This window comes from Gopherus evgoodei, chromosome 7 (genome assembly GCF_007399415.2).
Source record: "Gopherus evgoodei ecotype Sinaloan lineage chromosome 7, rGopEvg1_v1.p, whole genome shotgun sequence".
Lineage (NCBI taxonomy): Eukaryota > Metazoa > Chordata > Testudines > Testudinidae > Gopherus > Gopherus evgoodei.
The window spans coordinates 50,645,558-50,669,650 of record NC_044328.1 but is presented as its reverse complement, the minus strand read 5'-3'; the positions used below and the strand labels follow the sequence as shown (position 1 = coordinate 50,669,650).

General features: G+C 41.0%; 1 protein-coding gene across 2 annotated transcripts in view; it reads right to left on the bottom strand.

Moving 5' to 3' along the window:
- Window positions 1–24,093, bottom strand: part of ANK3 (ankyrin 3) — a 295,498-nt gene that overhangs the window by 110,930 nt on the left and 160,475 nt on the right. For both annotated transcript variants that reach the window (XM_030568802.1, XM_030568803.1), the window contains exons 17-21: window positions 20,256–20,453; window positions 16,090–16,188; window positions 1,881–1,979; window positions 1,689–1,787; window positions 767–862 (exon numbers count right to left, since the gene is read on the bottom strand). In XM_030568802.1, the coding sequence (XP_030424662.1) occupies window positions 767–862; window positions 1,689–1,787; window positions 1,881–1,979; window positions 16,090–16,188; window positions 20,256–20,453 (591 nt within the window). The remainder of the gene's footprint in view (window positions 1–766; window positions 863–1,688; window positions 1,788–1,880; window positions 1,980–16,089; window positions 16,189–20,255; window positions 20,454–24,093) is intronic.

Here is a 24,093-nt window from a genome sequence, read left to right as displayed (position 1 = left end):
GTTATGGTCACTGGCACTGTTACCTGAAACAACAGTAAGATGCTTTCAAACAGAAATAAGATTTTTAAATTGATGGTGTCCCTTTAACATCTAACAGATAATACTGGGACTTAATCTTGTAATTGCCTTCAAGAAGCAGCCCACAATTACAGTACAAACACATCTAGGGGTGTTCCAGCCATTTCTGTCAGTTTGGAAGAACTGCTTTTAAATTAAATACAGTCATGACATTTGCAAGCAGTTATAACAGTATATTTTGTGTGCTACTACTTGAAGGTACTAGTGGGTGAGAGAGCACTGAATGAAGCATTGCAGGTATTCAGAACTGGGTCTCTTAAGAAGAGAGGAGATCTATGTTGCTTTCTACTCCTTTACAAAGTCGTATGAGGAAAGTTACCTCACCGAGGCCCCAAGCTTGCAATTAGATCACCACAGGAAGGATACTTCGCCCACGCAGATCTAGCTGAAGGATTGGGACCCTGGTTATTTATACTGTGTAATTTCAGTTTGGTTTTTGCAATACATTTTGGTGATATTTATTACCTGAATTTTAACACTTTTTTCATAAATTTGCTGTAAATATGATATTCTTTTTTTATATTTGACTGCATATGGATGTCATTTTGCTAACAGTATGTCTAGTCACCTTTACCAATCAGATTGCAGTCTCAGCAGGTATCTATCAACAAAGCTAAATATCATGTTTGTAGAACTTTGTAGAATAGGAAAGAGTCTGACGCTCATTATTGAAATATATTATACTTACAATTGTAGTCATGGTCTCTTCTGTCACAATCTTCAATGTGTCAACAACTGATATGTAGCCAAGTCGTTTAGCAATGGCCAGGGCAGTGTTCCCATTCTGATAATTGAAATATTTATAAAAATGGATATTCATTAACAATGCGTAACTATAAGAACAAGTAATAAATTCAATAAAAATTTACTTCAGAAAATGTTTATAAGTCAACGCAATAAAAAGTTCTGGCAGCAGGACATGTAACAAAAGGCATTTAACTGTTTACATAAATGGCAAGGAGAGAAATAACCAGTATGAGGGAAGGATTAAATTTTTATCAGTAAATGTTGGAAAACATCTATTTCACCACACAGACACAAACAGATGAAAAAAATGTCCATCAATAATAATGAAATCTAAAGAGAGGCAAAGTAAGAAAAATGTCGCCTGAGGACTTCGTAGACTTCAGTTTAAGGATATTTACTTTGTATATTTTGACATGTGATGTTGACAATTTGTATTTTAATGGTTATAAAGCTTTAACATTTTGAATCTCAACATTTACTGTCATTAAATAATTTTCATGGCTGCGACCCCTCTAATTTCTTGTCAAAGTTTAAATTGATTAAAATAGGGAAAAATGCTCAATAATAAAACATCTATATCATCTGCTGAAATAAAAATTGAATTCTGACAAGCCTCACTATATTCTCTTATGAATGCATTTTAAAGTCATTGCTGTTTCAGGAAAAATAGAGCACTAAGGTGGCTATGTCTTATAGCTGAGATAACAGGCTGGCTGTGCTGTTTGATTCACACTCTCCCCCACTCCCCATTCTTCTCCATTTCCATTGTTGAGATGTAGTGGCACAGCACTTTTTACTGTAGGGAAAGCATTGACATGCTAGAAAAAAGGCCACCCACAATATGTTTTTCTGTTGTCCCTTACCACAGTGAGTTCATTGGGCGATGCGCCATTCTGGAGCAAGACGTTAATGATATGGGTGTGTCCCTGCTGAGCAGCCTGGTGTAGAGGGGTGTACCCATTCTGCCAAGGATGGAAAAACAGAAGAGTTTGAGGGGTTCTGAGGAGAGTTTTTTTAAATAAAATAAACCAAGTGAAGGGAAAAGAAAACCTCACCTTTGTTTTAGCATTAACTTTTGCAAAGTGTTGCAGAAGGAAATTAACAATCTTTATGTTTCCATAGTGGCAGCCAACATGCAATGGAGTGTATCCCATCTGGAACATTTTTTAAAAAGAAGAAATATATGAACATAAGCAATTACCATATGTGAACAACTCTATGCATTTACTGACAATGAACTGAACATAAAACTGCAAATCCCCATTATTTATTTATTTATTTGTTTGTTTGTTTGTTTTGGGGGGGGGGACATGTGGAAAAACATCCTGAAAAAAATCTCTTGACAGGTATGTGCTCCCTCCTCCTCTTATCCCTCCCTCCCCACAGAACACACATTTTTCCTTCCCTATTCAAAATGAACCTATAAAGGGAAGCTGAAAGCTGCCTTGCATTTCTTGTGAAGTTGAGCATATTTATTGCTGATTTCACAGAGTTTTCTCATATGCTTAGATTGCAAGATCTTTGGAGCAGGCACTATCCTTTTATTGTGTATGTGTATGTGTACGGCGTCTAGCACAGTGGTGCCTTGATTCCTGACTGGGTCCTGTAGGCACTACTGCAATACAAACAAACAATAAAAATGGATGGAATATACTGCCAACTCCATCCTGACCAGAAGAGCCAAAGTGCAGCCTAGGATCTGAGTGGACTCCAGCAGCACAAAATAGTCCTATGAGAGGCAGAATGCCTGCTGGTGAATGTGAAGTTCTCAGGCATGAAGTCTAGTTTTTTAAGAGCCTACACTGCAATAAAACACCCATGGCTGGCTCATGTCAACTGATTTGAGCTTGCTGAGCTTGGGCTGCGGGGCTATAAAGTTGCAGGGAGGAGAATCCCAGAGTCCGGGCCCAAATGGCTATACCACAATTTTATCGCCTTGTAGCCTGCAGTTGTCGGCAGGCAGGATCCAACCAAGGACCTCTGGAGCTTAGTGCATGAGCCTGTACCTCATGAGCTAAAAGCCAACTGGCTGCAGAGCAGACTCATTTTATCTCTCTCTTTAAGTGGTCTCGGTGCCACTAGATGGGACAGAAGATCACACCCATAAGGTGTGTGGGTTACAGCTGGGTCAGCTGACGGGTGTTTTGTTGCAATGTAGATGTACCCAATGTGCTCTGGGCCTTATGTTTCAGAGACCAGTGGAAGCTGGTGTTTTGTTAGCAGAACACCCTGGCAAACTTTCGCTCTGATGAATATATGGATTTTTCTCCTTGTTATTTTCCTACCTGACTTTCATTATTAATATACAGTTCAGAAATGCCCACCAGAGCTGCAGCAAAATCCAGGAGCTGTCAGGGCATGAGATGCTTAAACAAATAAGGGAAATCAGACTCATGTCCAAAACCTCTTATAAAATTGAACATAGCTAAGCATGTACATTTTTTGGCATGAGTTGTAATTAAGAATTAAAACGTAAGCCTGTCTCTATAAATATACTGCTCAGAAAGAGAATCCTAAATACTACTTAAAAACCTCACTTAAATGTAGCAACAGGGAATCAGAGTGTTCAGTCTGTTTGCTGCTCACCTTAAAAACCATTCAAATTTTAAATAATTTAAATGACGTGTTGAAACATGTAAAGAATCGTAACAAATACTTTCATAAATAGTGAAGTTATATGATAAAATGCAATAAATCAGAGAGAACCAAAGCTGCTGCCCCCCGCCCCATCGCTTCACTCTTTTTCTGTCTTTTACTATAATGAGAATATTGTTAGTTGATCTAAAAGAGCTTGGGATTCTTACAAAGTGATAGAAATGATCAGATTACACCTCCTAAAGCAATTATCTCCTCCTTTCTTATCTGTCTGCATCAAGACATTATCTCTTTTTCCTTAATAAATACGCTTACTTCATTATAATCAGACTGGGGCTGCAATGGACAGTTCAGAAGAGGGGGCAACTAAGAAGAACACTTTTTCAAAGTATCAGGGGGTAGCCGTGTTAGTCTGGATCTGTAAAAAGCAACAAAGAGTCCTGTGGCACCTTACAGACTAACAGACGTATTGGAGCATAAGCTTTCGTGGGTGAATACCCACTTCATCAAACACATGTAAAGTACTTTTTCGAAGTATTTTACAAAGATTAACCCAGTTGACTGTTGGATAGGTGAGGATTATTCTCTCTATTTTACAAAGGAGGAAACTGAGGCACAGAGGTTCAGTGACTTGCCCAGATGCACTGGGAAGGGAATGCCAAAGTCAGGATTGGAATTCAGGAGCTCCTGCTCCCTATCTTATGTTCAGACCACTGAGCCATGACTCTTAAGAAAAAGGAAAATACAGATGTGAATGGCTCTGAATGGTTTACACTGAAAGTATGTTTCAGTAGTTGCTGCATTTAGATTCAGAATTTTCTTCATATAAATTTAAATTAGACTCCAACATGTCCATTTTAAACAAAAGGTGCCCAATGGCCCTATCTTAAAACATCCTGAGGGAAAGTTAGATCTGCCAATTACTGTAAAATACGGTGTATGTATTTACATGCCTTTACTTCAGTGAATCATAAATCAGGTAACATGTAAAGAAACTACTAAGTCTAACTACAAAGTAGACTATTTAATTAAGTACTGCTTTAAAATTACCCACTGCAAGTGGTAAATGTCAAGATTTTAATGGCACCTACTATTGTACCCCCATAAGCTGCTAGGAGAACAATTACCTACACTACTACTTTCTCGCTGGCTTTTCTCACTGCTAACTAGCTAGCAATTTGAATCAGAGACCAGGTACAGGGCTAACTCTGGAAGATTTTCTTTTTGTCCCTTTTGAAGTGTGTGAGGTAAGGGAGAGAACAGAGGGAAGTTTTTGAACTCCGAATGCCCTCTATCCCATTTATTTCCTTTCTACTATTTTCCCCTTGGAGGCCTCAAAGCACAGCTATCTTGTGTCCCAGAAATGACGGCCAAGTACAGCTCTAACTAAAGCCATAAATGTTGCTTTTCCTATCAAGCATAGGGAAGGGAGGTGGGTTCGCTGCAGAGTGACATGAGGCACTCCCTCCCCTCTGGGGTTCAGCATGCTGCCTTGGTGGCAATTTCAGCACCTGCCAGCCTGGGAGGAAAACACTGAACTCTGAATCTGAACTCTGATCCCTATGTGGCAACATATTGTGCCACCACTAGACCACTGGGCTACCCTGGAAGATTTTCTCTTAAGTTTCCAGTACCTTGTGGTCATATTGTGTCATGTCTTATCATGCTCCATGTGCAATACAACGTAGTGCTGCCATCAGCAAAGATAGGATGATGTGACAAGACAACATGGAACATAAATGAATACATTGGACATTTTAGAATGAAGTTTCTTTCCATTAGCAAGCAGCTTTCATAGCAATAGGCAACAATGTCCACAACAACCATGTTGGGTCAAAACACAAAATTAAAACTAATTACCGAGATGCCTACTTAAACCTGAGACCCAACGGGAATATCCTCTGTTTCCCAGTGACAGTATGGACTCCAATACCAAATGGCTTTCAGTTTGGCAGGCATCTAAATTTATATTTATTTCTTGACTTCTTCATTGCAGATGGATATCCTGTTCAGATTTCTGAATCATGCCAACTGGCAGATTCTGTGCTTACACAGCCAAACAAGGAGAGAGAGCAAGAAAACAATTCTCACTGCTACCTGGATTCCCCATTCTGGGTTCTCAGAACATTGTAGATGAGGCTAAACATGTTTGTTTTGTTAACAATTTTTAAACTACAGACACATCATATGCAGATGTGTCTTGATTTTACAGTTAAACCAATATTTACTGGCATAAGCTTCCTGGAACTTAGCAGACTTACCAGTAAATAATATTTTATTCCAGAAAATCAGGATTTTTTTAACGCAGCTCCTAATTTTGTCACCTCATGGTAATCAATTGATTACATTGCTTCTAGTCAGCTTAAGAATGGACAGCAACATGGGGGCTAACAGATGGGGAGTGCTTCTCAAAAGCAGCAAGAATACATGCCAAAAATTAACCCAGAAATATTGGACTTTCAATTCTATATTATGGTATTGAAACATACATCTATTCCTCCTCCTTTTTGGGAGGAGAAAAGTATCAAAAGCCCCACGTACTGGGTATCTTTTCAATATCCTTCATTTGCCCTGGTAGTAACCATAAATCCTAACAGCTTGAATTATTGCATCTCTCTCTTCATGCTGACTCTCAAGCTGCTCTGTTTTTTTCTGCTGCTGCTGTCAGACACTGAAGATAGAGTGAGAGCTAAGAAATGAACAGAGAACGATTGAATAGAGTTTCACTGATGTCTTTGATTAGGCTGAAAACTCCTCTAGATCCAGACACCACAAATCCAATAAGACCTTCATTCAGCAAAGCACACAATCACATCTTTAAGTTTAAGCATGCTTAAGTGCTTTACTAAATCAAGTTTTAACTGCATAAAGCATCTTGCAAAGGCCCACTATTAATGTTATTGGAGGGTTGCAGAGGGAGGGGGAGTTGGGTTGGAAATTTCTAGTGCAATGGTCACTAGACAGTTTAACATGCATCTAAAAACTGTGGCAGTAATTGATAATATGATAGATAATATGCAACAAAGATACATTTAAATAACCGCGATATTTCAAGCACTCTTTCCAACATCCCACTATTTCTCTGTTCCCTTTTCCTTCTAATACTAAAATTGCTTATTATTTTAATTAAAAATAAAATTGTGATTTTTTTTCTTTGTGCTTGTGAAAGGTACTGTAGTGAGGCAGTGTGGCTCCCCTCTGCCCCGAAGAGGGCGGAGCTAGGGAGCTCGGAGCCCGCCCCCAGAGGGTCAGGTGGTGACCCAGAAGTATAAAGGTTAGCCCTCAGAGCTCATTCAGGAGCCAGCCGCCAGGCAGGCCAGACGTCTCCCGCCTAGCCCATGACTGGGAAACCCCTCGCAGCCCAAGGTACACGCCAGGACTGGCCTGACTCGTCCTGCGCCCTCTACCGGACCTGCCCTCCGCCCACTACCCGGAGCAGTTGCTGGGCCTGCTGCTTGCCCACTACCCTGAGGAACCCATGGTCCTGGCCCCCCCCGGAGGACAACACCCTGACCCAGGTACTACCCGAGGGGGAGTCTGGAAGTAGCCTGGGGGCAGCCGACCCTAGTCTGGCTCCAGCACACCCAGAGCCCATGTCAGTGTGTTGTGGCCAGGATCCCCACTGACTAAGCAGCAGGTCTCCTGCCGCTGCTAGGGTCCCGGGCTGGGACGCAGTGGAGTGGGAGGGTCTGCGTCCCCCCTGCCATCCAACTCGTGGGTGGCAGTCTCCTCCTCTCCCAGGCCTTGGAGGCTTGGGCCTGTTGTTAGTGCTCAGCCCTGCCTGAGCCCTTGACTCCGTATTGCCCTGCCCTGACCCAGGGCCTGGGCTTACGGTGTTTATTCCAGTTACCGCAAGGGCCGCCAGGAAAGACTCTGGCGGCCGACTAATTCCCCAAACCTCAGCAGTGTGCAGTGAGCCAGTGTGGTTCCCCTCCGCCCCGGAGAGGGTTGAGCCCCGGCCAGCACCTCTACAGGTACTGAACACTTTTAGTTACCAACAAAAGAGGTATATCGGCAGTACAACTTTCCCCACACTGTCCTGCCTCAGCCCTGACTGGAAGGTCCAATTCAGGGAGTAAGAGAGTAGTTGATCACCACCATTTCTTAATCCTTGATAAGAATACTACCAAGTGTACAATAACTGCTACTTTAGTGTTGGCTTTATTATCCGGATACTTTCCATTCAGGAACTGGACTGAGACAATCAATTTTTGTCACATGGGCCCAACAGCCAGCACACAATAACAATTTTCAATAACTAATGATCTGTGCTTGCGTCAACCAAGCAACACTGAGAGGAAAGCTCCAAATCCCATTACCAATCCCTTGGGCAATCCAGTATCTAGTTTATTTTCTCAGGCTAGCTCTCTAAATTATACATGAAAATAACACTAGCCACTGTGCAACAGCCAATTAATAATGAACTTCACTCTCTTGTCAGTGTTCAGCATTATGGCTGTACTAGGAAAACAAGATTGTATATATATATAAAATCAACACAGTTATTATATATATGGAAATGTAAGTACTGAAGGAAGAACTGTCAAGGCTTAAATCTAGATTTAAGGTCCTAATCCAGCAAGGTTCGTAGGCATGTACCTAACTATAAGCAGGAGTGGTTCAATTGACTTCAGTGGTTACTAAAGTCAGGCACAGGTTCCTTACTGATTCAGGGCCTATATTCCCAGCAATTCAAACACAGAAAAGAAAAGCTGCTGGGGCTGGAAATGAAAAAAATTCTGCTTTTGCTGTGGGATTCCAAAGTTGTCCTCTGTGAATGGTGAGTTGCATCTGAAAGCTCTAACTGTGGCAGGGTCTGGAGCAGATGACATGACGAGTGAGAGAGAGAGAGAGAGAGAGAGTGAGTGTGGGGGGGTGGGGGGGGGGAGGGGGACTGGATCTGCTGGGACTCGTTTTACTCCACTGCCTTCTAAAGAATCACTCCTGATGTACACTGGTGGCTGTGAACTATACAGATCCAAGGTTTTGAAGAAGTTTTGGGTATGTCTACATCTGGAGCTGTTATCTGCAGCTCATACAGACATACCTGTGCTAGCTTTGATTGAACCTAAAAACATAAGTGCAGAAACAGTAGTGCGAGCAGCAGGAGTGGCTAAACACTTGAATATGTACCGAGGGTTTCATGTAGGATTGTACCCATGGTGGCTAGCCTCTCTCACTATTTGCACTGCTGCACCTACACTTCTAATTTTAGCACTAGTGTAGCAGGTATGTCTATTCAAGCTACAAATCTCCATCCAACTCCAGTGTAGGCATATTTTGATGCAGAAAGAAGGGTGAAGAAAAACAAGACAAAGGCGATGGGTGAAAATAGTCTAAACAAGCACATTTTGTTTTTATATATACTATAAAAGGAACCTCATGTTCTGAAGGGTATTTTGAAATGTGTGCTTTACCCGTATTCCATTTTTACATTGCATTACCTTTTAAAGAACAGAATAACAAAAGAATGGCCGTAATGGGTCAGACCAGTGGTCTGTATAACCCAGTATCCTGTCTTCTGACAGTGGCCAATGCCAGAGACTTCAGAGGGAACGAACAGAACAGGGCAATTACTGAGTGATTGATCCCCCGACATCCACTCCCAGCTTCTGGACATTAGAAGCTTAGCACACCCAGGATATGGGCTTGCATCCCTGGCCAACCTGACTAATAGCCATTGCGGGATCTAACCCCCATGAACTTATCTAATTCTTTTGTGAATCCATTGGAGTTTTGGCCACAACATCATCTCCTGGCAATGAGCCCTGCAGGTTGACTGTGTGCTGTGTAAAGCAGTACTTCCTTTTGTTTGTTTTAAACCTGCTGCCTAGATATTTCATTGGATGACTACTGGTTTTTGTGTTATGTGAAGGGGTAAATAACACTTCCTCATTAACTTTCTCCAAACCATTCATGATTCTGTAGCCCTTTATCATATCCCTCCTTAATCATCTCTTTTCCAATAAGAAAAGTTCCAGTGTTTTTTTTTCTCCTTATATGGAAGCTTCTCCATAACCCGAATTATTTTTGTTGCCATTCTGAGTACCTTTTCCAATTCAAATATATCTTTTTTTGAGATGGGCTGACAAGAACTGCACCCAGTATTCAAGGTGCAGGTGTACTATAGATTAATATAGTGGTATTATGATATTTACTGTCTTATTATTTATTCCTTTCCTAATGGTTCCTAACATTCTGTTAGCTTTTTTGATTCTGCTGCATATTTGAGTGGATGTTTTCAGAGAACTATCCACAATGACTCCACTGACACTTCCTTATGTGGTAACAGATAATTTAGACCCCATCATTTTATATGAATAGTTGGGATTATGTTTTCCAATGTGCATTACTTTGCATTTGTCACCACTGAATTTCATCTGCCATTTTGTTGCCCAGTCACCCAATTTTGTGAGATCTCTTTGTAACTCTTCACAGTCTACTTTGGAATTAACTATCTTGAGTAATTTTGTATCACCTGCAAAATTTACCTGTTTTTCCAGATCATTTATGAATATATTCAACTGCACTGGTCCCCAGTATAGATTCTTGGGGGACATCGCTATTTACCTCTCACCATTCTGAAAACTACCATTTATTACTACCCTTTGTTTCCTATCTTATAATGAGTTACTGATCCATGAGAGGACCTTCCCTCTTATCCCATGACTGCTTACTTTGCTTAAGAGCATTTGCTGAGGGACCTTGTCAAAGGCTTTCTGAAAGTCCAAGTACATTATACCCACCGGATGAGCCTTGTCCACATTTGTTGACCTCTCTCAAAGAATTCTAGTAGATTGGTGAGGCACAATTTCCCTTTACAAAAGCTGTGTTGACTCTTCACCAACTAATCATGTTCATTTATATGTCTGATAATTCTGTTCTTTACTATTGTTTCAACCAATTTGCCTGGTACTGAAGTTAGGCTTACTGGCCTGTAATTGCCAGGATCATTTCTGGAACCTCTCTTAAAAACTGGCATCACATTAGCTATCCTCCAGTGATCTGGTACAGAAGTTCATTTAAATGAAAGACTACATACTACAGTTAGTAGTTCTGCAATGTCATATTTGAATTCCTTCAGAATTCTTGGGTGAATATCACCTGTTTTTGGTGACTTGTTACTGTTTATCAATTTGTTCCAAAACCTCCTCTACTGTCATCTAAATCTGGGACAGTTCCTCAGATTTGTCACCTAAAAAGACTAGCTCAGGTGTGGGAATCTCCTTCACACCCTTTGCAGTGAAGACCGATGCAAAGAATTAATATAGCTTCTCCGCAAATGGCCTTGTCTTCCTTGAGTGCCCCTTTAGCACCTCAATCATCCAGTGGCCCCACTGATTATTTGGCAGGCTTCCTGTATCTAATGTTTAATCTTTTAAAAAATGTTGCTGTTAGTTTCTGTGTCTTTACTCTTCAATTTCTTTTTTGGCCTTCCTAATTATACTTCTATACTTGACTTGCCAGAGTTTATACTTCCTTCTATTTTCCTCAGTAGGATCTGATTTCCAATTTTGAAAGGATGCCTTTTTGCCTCTAGCTACTTCTTTTACTCTGTTTAGTCATAGTGAAACTTTTTTGGTCATTACTATTTTTATTTATTTAGAGCATACATTTAATTTGAGCCTCTATTATGGTGTTTTATAAAAGTTTCCATGCACACTGGATGCATTTCACTCTTGTGACTCTATCTTTTAATTTCCATTTAACTAGTTTCCTCATTTCTATGTAGTTCCGCTTTCTGAAGTTAAATGCCACTGTGGTGGGTCTCTTTGGTATTTTCCATCCCACAAGGATGTTAAATTTAATTACATTATAGTCGCTATTACCAAGTGGTTCAGCTATATTTATTTCTTGGACTAGATCCTGTGCTCCACTTACGATTAAATCAAGAATTGCCTCTCCTCTTGTGGGTTCTAGGACTAGTTGTTCCAAGAAGCAGTCATTAATGGTGTCTAGAAAATTTCTCTCTGCATCTCATCCTGAAGTGATATGTACCCAGTCAATATGGAGATAGTTGAAATCCCCCATTATTATTATTGAATTTTCTATTTTTAGAGTCGCTATAATCTCCTGGAGCATTTCATAATCACCATCACCACCCTGGTCAGGTGGTTGGTAGTATACTGATACTGCTATACTGTTGGTAGTATACTGTTATTATTCAAGCATGGAATTGCTATCCATAGAGATTCTATGGGAACTTAAGTAAATACTTTCCCCCCATCTGTCCAGTGGAGCTTGAGTAAACATAGCTATGCTTAAAAAACAGAAAAAGCCAGCTTCCACTAACATCGCTATCTCTTTGTTGTGCCAAATCAGCTTTTGTTTATTCACCAGCATCCTTGAGTGAAGTCATCAGAGCTCTGGGATTAGCATGTGTTTAGCCAACTGTTGCTGGAGAACCAGAAGAGGAACCCCAGAACACTGTCAACATGCAGCCTGCAAAACTAGTGGCTATTTTTCCTTTTCCTATTTTCCTCCAAAATACAATTAAAAAGTCCTAGGAGAAAAAAGCCCTAAGACTTATAGTTGAACTGCATACGATATTTAGGTCTGATAGTACTTCTCAGACTGTTCATAGATCATAGATTTTAGGTCAGACCAGACTACAATCAATTATTCTGACACATAACAAATGCCAGAAAATTTCACTCAGCAAGTCCTGCAGTGGCAAAACTATTCTTCCTTACTATTCCTTTGAAGCAGAAAATGTGTCTCAGCCCAGTCTTCCCTTCCTTTGTAGTCCTCTGAGTATTCCTCACTTATTTGAGCAGTCCCAGTGATCCAAGTGCACAGGTATATAGGTAGGAAGTACTCACAAGAATAAAGATTGCAGCATCAAGCAATATACGTTTGTAAATACTATTTTGGCTTACAGAGCTTTATAAATGATGATTAAAGATGATAATATTTCTGAGCTGGAAAATGATAGCTCAGCTGTGGCTACACATGAAGTAAAATGATATTGATAAAATATTAAGTATTCTTTCTCCTGCTATGGAGACTGCAGTTGAGTGATGATAATAGTATCACTCTGTTTTATGAGTCAATACCCCAGTTACTACCTGGATAGAATATGAAGAGAAAGGGCCAGGTAGTTATTACAGAAGGGGGAAGGGCGAGGGTGTTTCCTACTGCAGCAAAGAGTTTGTCAGGTCTTGCATTATAAACTCAGATCATCAGGGTTTCTCTGAAAACTGCAGTCCATGATAAAATAGAGGATACAGATTCTCACATATCTTCCTACAACAGTGGCTGCAGCAAGTGGTTTTTGGCAGAGTGGTGTCCTCAGATGACCAGAGTCTGGCCTGCTATCCAGAGCCTGGCAATCTGGCCTCCATGTCCGTTTTATGTAACAATTAAGAAATTGTGTCACACACACTTGACTCATTCAGCTCAGATCAAATGCTGGAAGAAAAATAGGTGGAAATGTTCTCCCTAAGGGGCAAATGGTCCCATGCAGTGGAGAGTAAGGCTTAACATGATAGAAGCAGGCCTGGCGCTTCCATTTAGGTGGCCTAGGCAATCGCCTAGGGCGCCACGGTTATTGGGGAGCAGCATTTTGCTGGGGGGGGCAGGTGGGTCCCCTGGTCCCGCGGCTCCAGTGGACCTGCCGCAGGCATTCCTGCAGACGGTCTGCTGCTCCTGCGGCTCTGGTGGACCTCCTGCAGGTATGCCTGCGGCAGCTCCACCGGAGCCGCGGACCAGCAGACCCTCCGCAGGAATGCCTGTGGCAGGTCCACCGGAGCCGCGGGACCAGCGTGTGGGGTAGTGAAATGGCCGTGCACCTAGGGCGCTAAAAACACTAGCGCCGGTTCTGGGTAGAAGGAAGGCTAAGCAGTCCAAGATGCTCCTCATTATGGATAATTGGGCGTCAGCATTAATAATTTAAATTAGCCTTGTGTATGAAATGCTACTCCAAAAATGACTGTTCTGCTTAGATACATGGATAAAAATGCAGAAAGATAAAATGCAGTGCACTGGGACTTCTCTTGGCTGTTGAACATTGAGTTCCTGCCCCAGGCCACACCTGAGGATTTCTCTATCACTGAGGTATGGTCTCCCAGGAATGGTCCCCCTATTCACTACCAGTGAACACAGTTATTAATCTGGATGAATGTTCAATGATTTACTAGTCCTTTGAACATGCTGTGGACCTGTTACAGAAAACATGATTAAATCTTTGGATAAGTAAATGTGATACTAAGTTTTCTTTCCCTTTGGATAATTTTATCTACTGACCAGGTTCATTTTCAGTGCTGCAGTTAAGAATTTCAGGTCTTTCCTGGAGTGACCATTGAACTGGCAGACAGGGATCCCACTGACTGTGCATTACTTAGATTACTTCCTATTTGTAGGACTGTGGGGTGGGGGAATGCAGACATTAATAGGTACGGTTTAGGGGTTAGCGTGCAGTTTAGACATTGCTTTTAATTAAGTGAAGACAGCAGGTCCTACAATGTTACTGACCTACTTCAGGTTACAGAAAGATTCAATACCAATGAGATCCATCTCCAAGAGGACAAAAGTGAGAGCCTTGAGGGATCTGCAGTGAATGACCAGGGAAAGCGAAGCTGCTGCTGGGCATCTCATGGATAATTGAATAGAGTTTCACCTGTGAAGTAGTGGCTGCAGACTGTGGACCTGATTTATCACTGTGTTGCACAAATATAAAGATGGAATAACTTCACTGATTTCAATGGGATTACTCCAGTTTAACATCAGACTAACTACTGTACTGAAATCAGTGGAGTTACCATAGCATAAGATTGAAGTAACACAGTGGAGAATCAGGCCTGAAAAAACTTTTCCCTTTGCCATGACTTATAATCAGTTGCTTCACTATCATATATAGGACCCGCCTATATGCCCCATACGTTACAGGAAATAATGGTTTGGTTCCTCCCCTCCCCCAAAGGATACATCAATAGAATTTGGAGATGATGGCATGCTGATGGTCTGTTGTGGCATCAGGTGTATATAGCTGATTGGATAAGCAGGTTTGAAATCAACTTTGGGGGATTTGAGGAACGGAATTCTGGTCTGAAGACTGAGTGAGTCATGAAATCATGATGGATAAATATTTCTTGTAAAAATTAATTAATATTAGAATACATACATTACTTACTTAGACGGTGCCCCCATTCTAGTGGTGGTCATATCTGGGCAGAATATCTTACAGACAGTGGCATGTTGTCCATGTATGCAATACATGCATTGCATGACCCAGGACTGGCTGTGCTCACAGGCTGATTCCATCTGGCTCCTGCACACACCTGGAGTACACCATTTTGTAGAGATATGTTGGGGGGTATGCAGGGTCAAGTGCCCCCCCCAGCAGCTGCCCAGATAGGGAGCAGAAGGGGTGGAGCCAGGGCCAGGGTCAGAGCCTCTTCCAGCCCTGCTGGTACGCTGCCTGGTACAGTGCAGCAGCTGCTTGGAGAACACCTGACTGCAGCATCGGGCTGCCTCCCACCCAGGCTCAGCTTCCAGGGACAGTGGCCGAGTGAGCCAGAGCCCTCCTCCCACCTCTCCCCCCACCACACAGCATACTTGGAGTCAGCCTCTGTCCCTAGAAGCCAAACCTGGGCAGGGAGTGGGCTGCTGCTGCCACTCCTTCCCAGACAGGCTCGCCCCCAGGTAGCTGGCTATGCTGCACAGAGCAGGAACGGCTCTGTCCTGCTCCCTGCCCAGGCCTGGCTGCAAGGGAGGCTGGCCAAACATGTTGTGGAGGAGCCAGTGCAGCAGGAGGACAGAGCTCCCCACCCCCTGTGCGCATGTAACATGGTGGGGGAGAGTGAGCCTGGGTGCCCTGAGCTGGGCGCAGAGTGGGGAGGAGACACATGGTCATCCTACAGCAGGCCAGTGTTGGTAACACTCAGAGGATAGTTTATGGAAGTTTACATTATTCAGTGTTTAGCTCAGGATAAGCGGAAGATTTTTATTTCATTGGTGACTGTCTATTACTCTTTACAAGAACTCATAATAAGGGACACAACATTTCTAATAATTGGGAGTGCCTAATTTGTTTTTACTTTGTTTATGTTGCTTGAAACACAGCTCTTCTGAAAGAGTCCTTTTACAATGATACTTAAGACACTTTAAAGAACCATTTTGTGATTTTTTCAAATGCCGGTTGGATAGAGGAGTGAGTGCGTACACCAAAGAACACTAATGGGTGCTAAGAGACTATATTACACGGTGAAAAACAAGATAGTGGAAGCTCTGGTGTTCATGCGACTTTGCTTAAATGAAGAATGCAGTCCAATCCTACTGGATGGCTGCTTTCTTCAGACAACACACAACAATATAATGGAACTAAATCAAAACTGATCCAAACATCAGACAAGATTGCAAAAATAAACATACTGCTCACAGACTGTTCTTTCTATGTAAAGGAAAGTTGAATAACATTGAATATATGATCTTATGTGTTCATAAGTATATTTTCTAACTGGTTATTCACAGGGGTTGATTCACCACTGTTACTTCAGTTTCACACCAATGTAAATCCATAGATACCCATTGCAGTTACACTGGTACAAACCAGGAGCATTGTAATGGTGAATTAGACTTATTAAACACCTCCATTAGGTGGGTATAATATATTTTCTCTATTTTTTCTTCAGGTATATTTACACATTAGCTAGTGTTGATTAATCTTACCTTTGTCGGTGCATCAACAACAGCCCCTTGATTAACAAGAACCTCTGCCACGTTGACTTTGTCCTCTTGAGCAGCCAGGTGAAGTGGTGTCAGTCCACTCTGTAAAATTAGGGGCAACAAATGATCATTTTGCAGAGAAGTCATATTAACATTATGAGCCAAATTCTTTTCTCAATAACACTTAGACAAATTCTGCCCCCATTTACAAGCTGCAACCTCATTGAGATCAGTACAACTGTATATCTGTTTACTGTTTAAATGTGTTCAATTACAAGACACTACAATTTAAAAGCATCAACTACACAGCAAGCTAATGTTTTCTATACAAGGTACAGCAATTATACAAGGAACATTATTTTACGTAATATTAAATATGGAGAAATATTATACTAGGGGATTTTAACACAAAAGCTCAAGTTTATTTTCTCCTGGCTATTTCACTCTCCTGATATGAATGAGATTAAAAAACATCAAACAATTGTTTACATTCCTGCCAGTTTTCTAGGAGCAACACTCACTCACTCAGATTTAAATCCTGCTATTTACAGTGTTCTCTTATATATGAAAATGAATGTGTAAGTAGGCTTCTTCTTGTTTCAGTTCCAAGGCACATTGATGTGCTGTTCTGTGGCAGCTGTTATTTCCTTCTCTTTCAGGGCTCATTGACGGGCTTCCACCTCCAGTTGCTTTAGTTCCAGGTTCTCTGTTCTCTCTCTTTTTCTGCTACCTGCAATCGGTACAGCTCTAACTTTGTAACTGCTTCGCTCTCTAATCTTTATGCTTTTTCTGCTCTTATTTCCCTTACCCGAAATAATCAAAACAGAAAATAACAGAAGTGTCATCTTTTCTTGATTGTATTCAGCCACTACACTTAAAGTCTCACTTAAAATCACTACACCAGTATAGGAAGAGCAAATCTCACTCAGTACAACAAGCTGTGCATTTCACCCTGCTCGCTGCGCCAATGTGACATGCCCCAGAGTACAACCTGAACTGGTGTATCGTTGTGCCCCCTTAACTCTCCAGCCTCGTGTGCACTAGGCCCTGCTTTGCTGTGTGAGCTGCCACTCCGCCCAGTCACCCCAGACAAATACCAGAATGCTATGCCCAGCCACTCTTGAATTACATGAAGGGCAACACATGCATATCCCCAGTCCCAGTCTTGCTACCCAGACATGTACTGTTTTGAACTGCTCAGTAACTTATTAAGCAATACAAGCTCATAAATTCTGTCATTTTAGCAAAGAAAATGAATATGCACCAGCCCTTGTTAACCTGAGCAGATTCCCCAAGCCCTTTAGCCAAAAACACACTGGCTTAGATAAAACATCAAAATAAGTTTATTAACTACTGAGACAGATTTTCACTGATTATAACTGGTATAGGCATAAAAGGTCAGAATAGGTTACAAAAAGAAATAAAATGATAAAATTGCAATCTAATTCCTAAACTTTACCAAGCTACGTCAAATGTGAAGCAATAAGGTTTCTCTTACCCAAAAGTCTGTGCTAACCGGAAAGTTTTCCAGTTAGGATCCCTCCCCCTAGTTCAATGATGTTTCTGTCTTCCAAACAATCTTGGTGCCTTCAGAACAGGTGGGGGAAGAGAGGTGGCCAGGGGCCTTTATTCCCCCTTTTTATATCTTGACCCTTTGTATTTGAAAAGTTCTTGCTGTGTCATGGGGTCAGGCAGCCCCACTGCCTATGTGCTCTGCACTCAGTCCTTCATATGAATTGCAAATTCTTGCTTGCACCTTCTGTATATGTGCAGCTTGAGGTGACAGTTCTTTGTTTATAGTTCTTGTTATTTCTAAGGAGCTAGTCTGTGGACATTCCCAAGACTCACATGTTTCAGTAACAAACATGCAGCAAAATCTCTTAACTCCATATTTTACACACGTTAACAGGACAATAATACATAACAGATTATGACTTTTCAAATTATACTTCACAAGGCATACTTTGCACAAAATATATCAAAACCATATAAAAGTGGTGAATATGAGGGTACAAGGTGTTATTTTGAGGTACACTGTGTCACCACATAAAAGCCAGCATCTGCATTTAGGGATAGCCATAATGCTAATGAAGGACCATGAATAGTTTGAAGGTTAGAATAGGAGAAATGAAGCATAGGCTTCCAAGTGTCATATGAAGCACACCCAGAGACTCAGAGGACACTGAGCCATTCCACCTGCCGAGAACAAGGAACGATTTTTGTGAGAGATTTCTCACTCTCACCTTCCTAATTTTGTCAGATAAATTCATACAGAAACCACACTATACAATTACACTGATGGAGATGAGGCCATCTAGGGAATTAGGGATGCACATTTACTGTAGACATTATCACTGAGCAGACTTAACAGCCTGTAAACCCTTTGGCAGATGTATAATCAGAAAATCAGTTCACTTCCTTTCCAATTCCCAAGCGAAAGCATGTGGAAAGTCACAGTGCTATAATGGAATGCCCCGGGAAGTGGAATCACTTACATTAAGAACAAAATCTCAGACAACCATACTGCTGATAGCCCATAAAAATCAGCTTTTCTTTACAAAGTTACGGGCTACCACTGCTTAATAGGAGGCACATGTATAGATCTGATAAAATGGCGGGAGCCAAGCCCACGAATAGCCTAGAGTTAAGAAGAAACTTCCCCAATAGGCATGTTACAATAGAATTGTCTGTTACAGGGAGAAGGGGAAGGTTTACATATTCATATGAAGCATCTGGTACTGAAGAATGTAAAAGATAGAATTCCAGAAAAACGGACAATTGATCTGATCTAATATGGCCGTTACTATGTTCTGTTTTCTACAAGAAGAAATGATGACAAATTCAAACACCTGTGTGCTTTACATAGAATCATAGAAATGTAGGTCTGGAAGGGACCTCGAGTCATATAGTCCAGCCTGCTGCGCTGAGGCAGGATCAAGTCAATTTAGACCACCCATGACAAGTGTTTGTCCAACTTATTCTTCAAAACCCCCAATGATGGGGATTCCACAACCTAGCTTGGTAACCTATTCCACTGCTTAGCCATCCTTATAGTTACAAAGTTTTTCCTAATATCTAATCCAAATGTCCCTTGCAACACATTAAGCCAATTGCTCCTTGTCCTGCCTTCAGTGCACATGGAGAACAATTGCTCACCATCCTCTTTATAACAGCCCTTTATATATTTGAAGACAGTTATCAGTTCCCCCCCAAATCTTTCTTTCTCACGACCAAATACACCCAATTTTTTTAATCTTTCCTCTTAAGGTTGGGTTTTCTAAACATTTTGTCATTTTTGTTGCTCTCTTCTAGACTCTCCACTTAGTCCACACAATTCCTAAAGAGTGGAGCCCAAAACTGGACACAGTACTCCAGCTGAGGCCTCAACAGAGCTGAGTAGAGTGGGACAATTACCTCTTATGTCTTATATATGACACTCCTGCTAATACACCCCAAAATTATATTAGCCTTTTTTGCAACTGCACCAAATTGTTGACTCATATTCAATTTGTGACCCACTATAAACCACCTACCAGTTATTCCCCATTTTGTAGTTGTGCATATGACTTTTTTCTTCCTAAGTGTAGTATTTTGCACATATCTTTACTGAATGTCATTTTGTTGATGACAGCCCAATCCTTCAGTTTATCAAATTCAGGTTTTGAATTTGTTTTGTTCTGTCCTCAAAATCCCTCCCATCCGCAAATTTCATAAGCATACTCTCCACTCTGTTATTTAAGTCACTAATGAAAATATTGAATAATACAAGACCCAGGACAGACCCATGCTGAACCCCATTAGATACATCCCCTCAGTTTGACAGGAAACCATTGATAACTACTCTTTGAGTACTGTCTGTCAACTAGTTTTGTACCCACCTTACAGCAATTTCGTCTAGACTATATTTCCCTAGTTTGCTTCTGAAAATGTCATGTGGACTGTGTCAAAAGCCTCACTAAAACCAAGATGTATCACATATACAGTTCCCCCCATCCACTGAGCTGGTAACATTATCAAAGAAGGTACTTAGAGTGGTTTAACTTGTCAAAGCTTCTAAATTTCAAATATCATAGAATCAGATGATTCAAAATTCACTTGCTAGTCCCTTTTCTTATTAGTTACCATATTTTTTCCTGAGTGCAAAAATAAATAAATAAATGCAAACTTACCTTGTTGCTAAGATTCACATTAGCATTTCTAGTAAGAAGCAATGACACCATGTCCACATGGCCTTCCTGGGATGCAAGATGTACAGGCGCAATACCCTGTCTGGTAATAGCATTAGCATCAGCACCGTATTCAAGCAATGTAGTCGCTATATCCATCTGGTTTTTCTTGGCAGCTATGTGCAGTGGTGTATAGCCATTCTGTCAATATAAAACATTTGATTACAGGCTCATCTGTGAAATACACCTCTACCTCGATATAAGTTTCTGTACAAACTTGATTTTATTATCCTAAATGATCAGTTCTAAAAATTCAGTCCCGACATGAATGAGCTTAAAATTTGACCATATTAAAAAGCGACACATCAGAACTTTTCAATAACTATTTTAAAATAATCTCTGTAAATAAGACAACTGAAAAAAATTTGAATGGTACTTTCTACATGTGGAAAATTTAGCCCCAATATAGAGCAGTGCAATCTAAAACAAAGACTTCATGACCGTTTGAGACACCTTTCATAGTTATTTGCTACTTTTCCTTAAGGGCCTAAGTACATATTAACCCTGTAATGTACAGAAGGGATGGGATTCGCTATTATATACATGTTCATCTTTAGTCACTCAGAACAGCTGTTAGTATTTGTTTTTTTCCCATTTCTTGAAGAAGTATTATATATGAGAACTGGGGTCAGTCTTTCTTGTAACACAAACTTTATTGCAAAGTTTGTCCTATTCTTGTTGGGAGGCAGTTTTAAACACCTATTTTGGGCCAGAAAAGGATATGTCAATATGAACGTCTGGTTTCATATCCCTGAACTCTCTTTCTTTCTAATCCATGCATCCAGGTATTTCTAATAAGTTCATTTCTGAGTATCAAAATGCAATTTCAACTGTACAGAATAATCTTAGAGTTCCAAAAGGAAGGACAGGATTTAGCAAAAAACCTGCAATTTGTTTTACACACAAAGGGCTTGTCTATGTGGCTAGTTATACAGCACACTATGTGGCTGTGAGGACACTACCATGTACTAAAATTTTAGCAGTTTCAAAGCATGTTACCTTTTAGTGCAATGTAACAAGCTCCACACAGGCATTAAGGGTTTGTCTACATAGTAATTAAATATATGCAGCTGGCCTGGGTCAGCTGACTCAGGCTTGCAGGGCTCAGGCTGCACAGCTGTTTAATTGCTGTGTAGATGTTCAGGCCCAGGCTGGAGTCAGAGCATCTACATAGTAATTAAACAGCCCCAGAGCCCAAGCCTGAGTCAGTCGACACGGGTCAGCTGCGGTGTTTCATTGCTGTGTAGACACATACCTTTATTATGTGACAGGCTAGTACACTGTACTTTCATACCCCAGCTTGCTGTGCACTAACTATCCATGAAGACAAGTCCTAAGTTTCTTTAAGCATTTATTAAAATCAATGTGTATGTGAGGCTTTGCCTACACTAGCACTTTTGTCAGCAAAACTTGTGTGTTTTTTCACACCCCTGACCAAGAATAAGTTTCACCGACAAAAGTGAGTGTCTCTCGCTGACTTAGCTACTGCTTGTTGTTTGGAGATATTTAATTATGCTGGTGGGAGAGCTCTCTCCTGCCAGCATAGAGTGGCTACACAGGAGACCATACAGCTGTATGTCTGTAGTGTAGACATAGCCTAAATCAGCTAAACAGATTTAAGAACTATGGGTAACACACTGGTCAGGGGCATGGCCAGCCTTTGGATACTGACTATGATGCTTATTGCATCTGGTCCTGTTAGTCTTCTAGAAATAGTGTGTTAATCTTAATTTTAAAACTACTGGAAAAGAGAGAGAGAGTGTGTGCAGGCACGCTCTTTTAAAGAAGTGGGATTCCAGCTGGATGGAACCATATAGCAAGTACAATATTCCAAACTGAATATTCCAAACTGCCTGGGCCTGAACCCCTAACAGCTTTGGAAACAAACCCAACTTAAAATAGGACCCAACTCTCCTTTTCAGGTAGTGGAAGAACCTTTTCCCCTTAAACAGTGGAAGAACAACTGCCAGAAACTCACTAAATCTACCCTCTCACACAACACAATAGCACCCATGCGTGACTTGTTTCCCCACTCTCACTAGATCTTCTGATCTCATATAATTTCCTTGGGGGGAAGTGATTGAAGGATATACTCAAAGGCGGAAACTGTCCATTGTGTATGGAAATAAGATGCCTTCCTCCCACACCATGATGAAACCCACTTCACTTCCTGGTGTGTGCTGCTGAGGTAACAAAGACAAAAAAAAGATATTTTTAAACTCCTGTATTTTTGCCTGTGTCCCACCTATTTCTCCTTCACAGCTTCAGCTCTTCCTAGAGGCATGAGACTGCCTGTCCTAATGAGAAGGTCAGAGTCCTCTTGTGGCTGAAAACTGCATATCCTCTGGAGGTGAATTCGCTCTTTGAGCTTGTGCCTCCAGGGGTAGATGAGGAGTACTTCACAGTACACAGCTTCACAAATAAGTCCAGCCTCTAACATGTGACGGAAAACCAGTGCATTTTGTACATCTTGCAAAAAGACAGAGTTTACTTTTTTGCAAATGCATTTTTATATGTTTATAACTGTATTTTACTCAGTGAAAGTTGTTGGTTGCCAAGAGTATGCAAACAGAGAGCTGAAAATCCATGTAAAAATTCAGCTCACTCTCAATCTGCATCTTTTCCTCATGATAAGGACCTGACTGTCACAATAAATAGACTTTTAGGAGATGGGAGATGTTCGGGGGAAGTGTTTGATTATTCTGGATGTAACAGGAAAAAATAAGGGATCAGTGTAAGGGTAGACAGATGGCAACTGAAAACTAGAGAACAGAATTAAGAACAATGATTGCAAAATGGATAGTGAACTCAAATTAACTGCTGCTGCCTAAGACCCAGATGAACATTGTAAAAAGAAATAGGCATAGAGCAAAATACAGCAATGTCAGCATTAACTGTCCATCCCAGTTTTCATTTGCACCAGGGGTCTGGGACTACAACTAATTCGCTCTTTCACAGATCACTTTTTGAAGTGAATATTGTAATGCCAGACTGATGGGCCAGTCTAAAGGTCAATATTAAAGAGGTACAGCAGGGCTAAAACAATTGTTGAAGAAGCCGATTGTGGTGCAAATGATGATCTATACGACATTACACTTATTTATCAGAGTGAATTTACAAAAGGAATGGGCGTTCATCTGCCCCATGATCCCATCATCTATTAGTTGACTGCACAGCATGTCGCCTAAGGCCATAAGCATGCTATTGTTAATTTAAGTTAGTATTTATGCTCCACTCAGTGTGTTGCTGTGGTTCACTTGCTGTAAAATACTAACAAATGTTATGTTTTAAAAGCCTTTCAGCTAGCACCAAAACCCACAAGTGGCAGCTGCTAACCCACTTGGTTATAGATGTGTGAATAAGGTGACAGAATATGAGACTCTGGTTATCTTTATGCTGTAATTTTATCATTTTGGTTTGGGCTTCAGAAGCTCTTGGCATTTGGTGAAGCCACAGTCCTTGACCATATGGGAGAGCCATGCTATGACAGTTATGTTTCTTTCAGCAAAAACTAGGTCAGAAACTTCTAGTCACCTGCAGAAGGACGTTTCTTTCACTGCTGCATTTAAAATCACTGTGCTGGGATGGCAAAAATCAGAGATCACCCCAGTTCACTTCCTGAGGCATTGTATTGGCACATCCCTATAAAAGTTATTGATTTTTGGCTTTACCATTGTTTCTCTATTTAACTTCCCTTCCCTCGTGCACTTCACATTATGTGACTGAACAAGGTGGGTTGCCCCTTAAGGGATAGATGGCCAGACAACCCTGGTTACTCAGG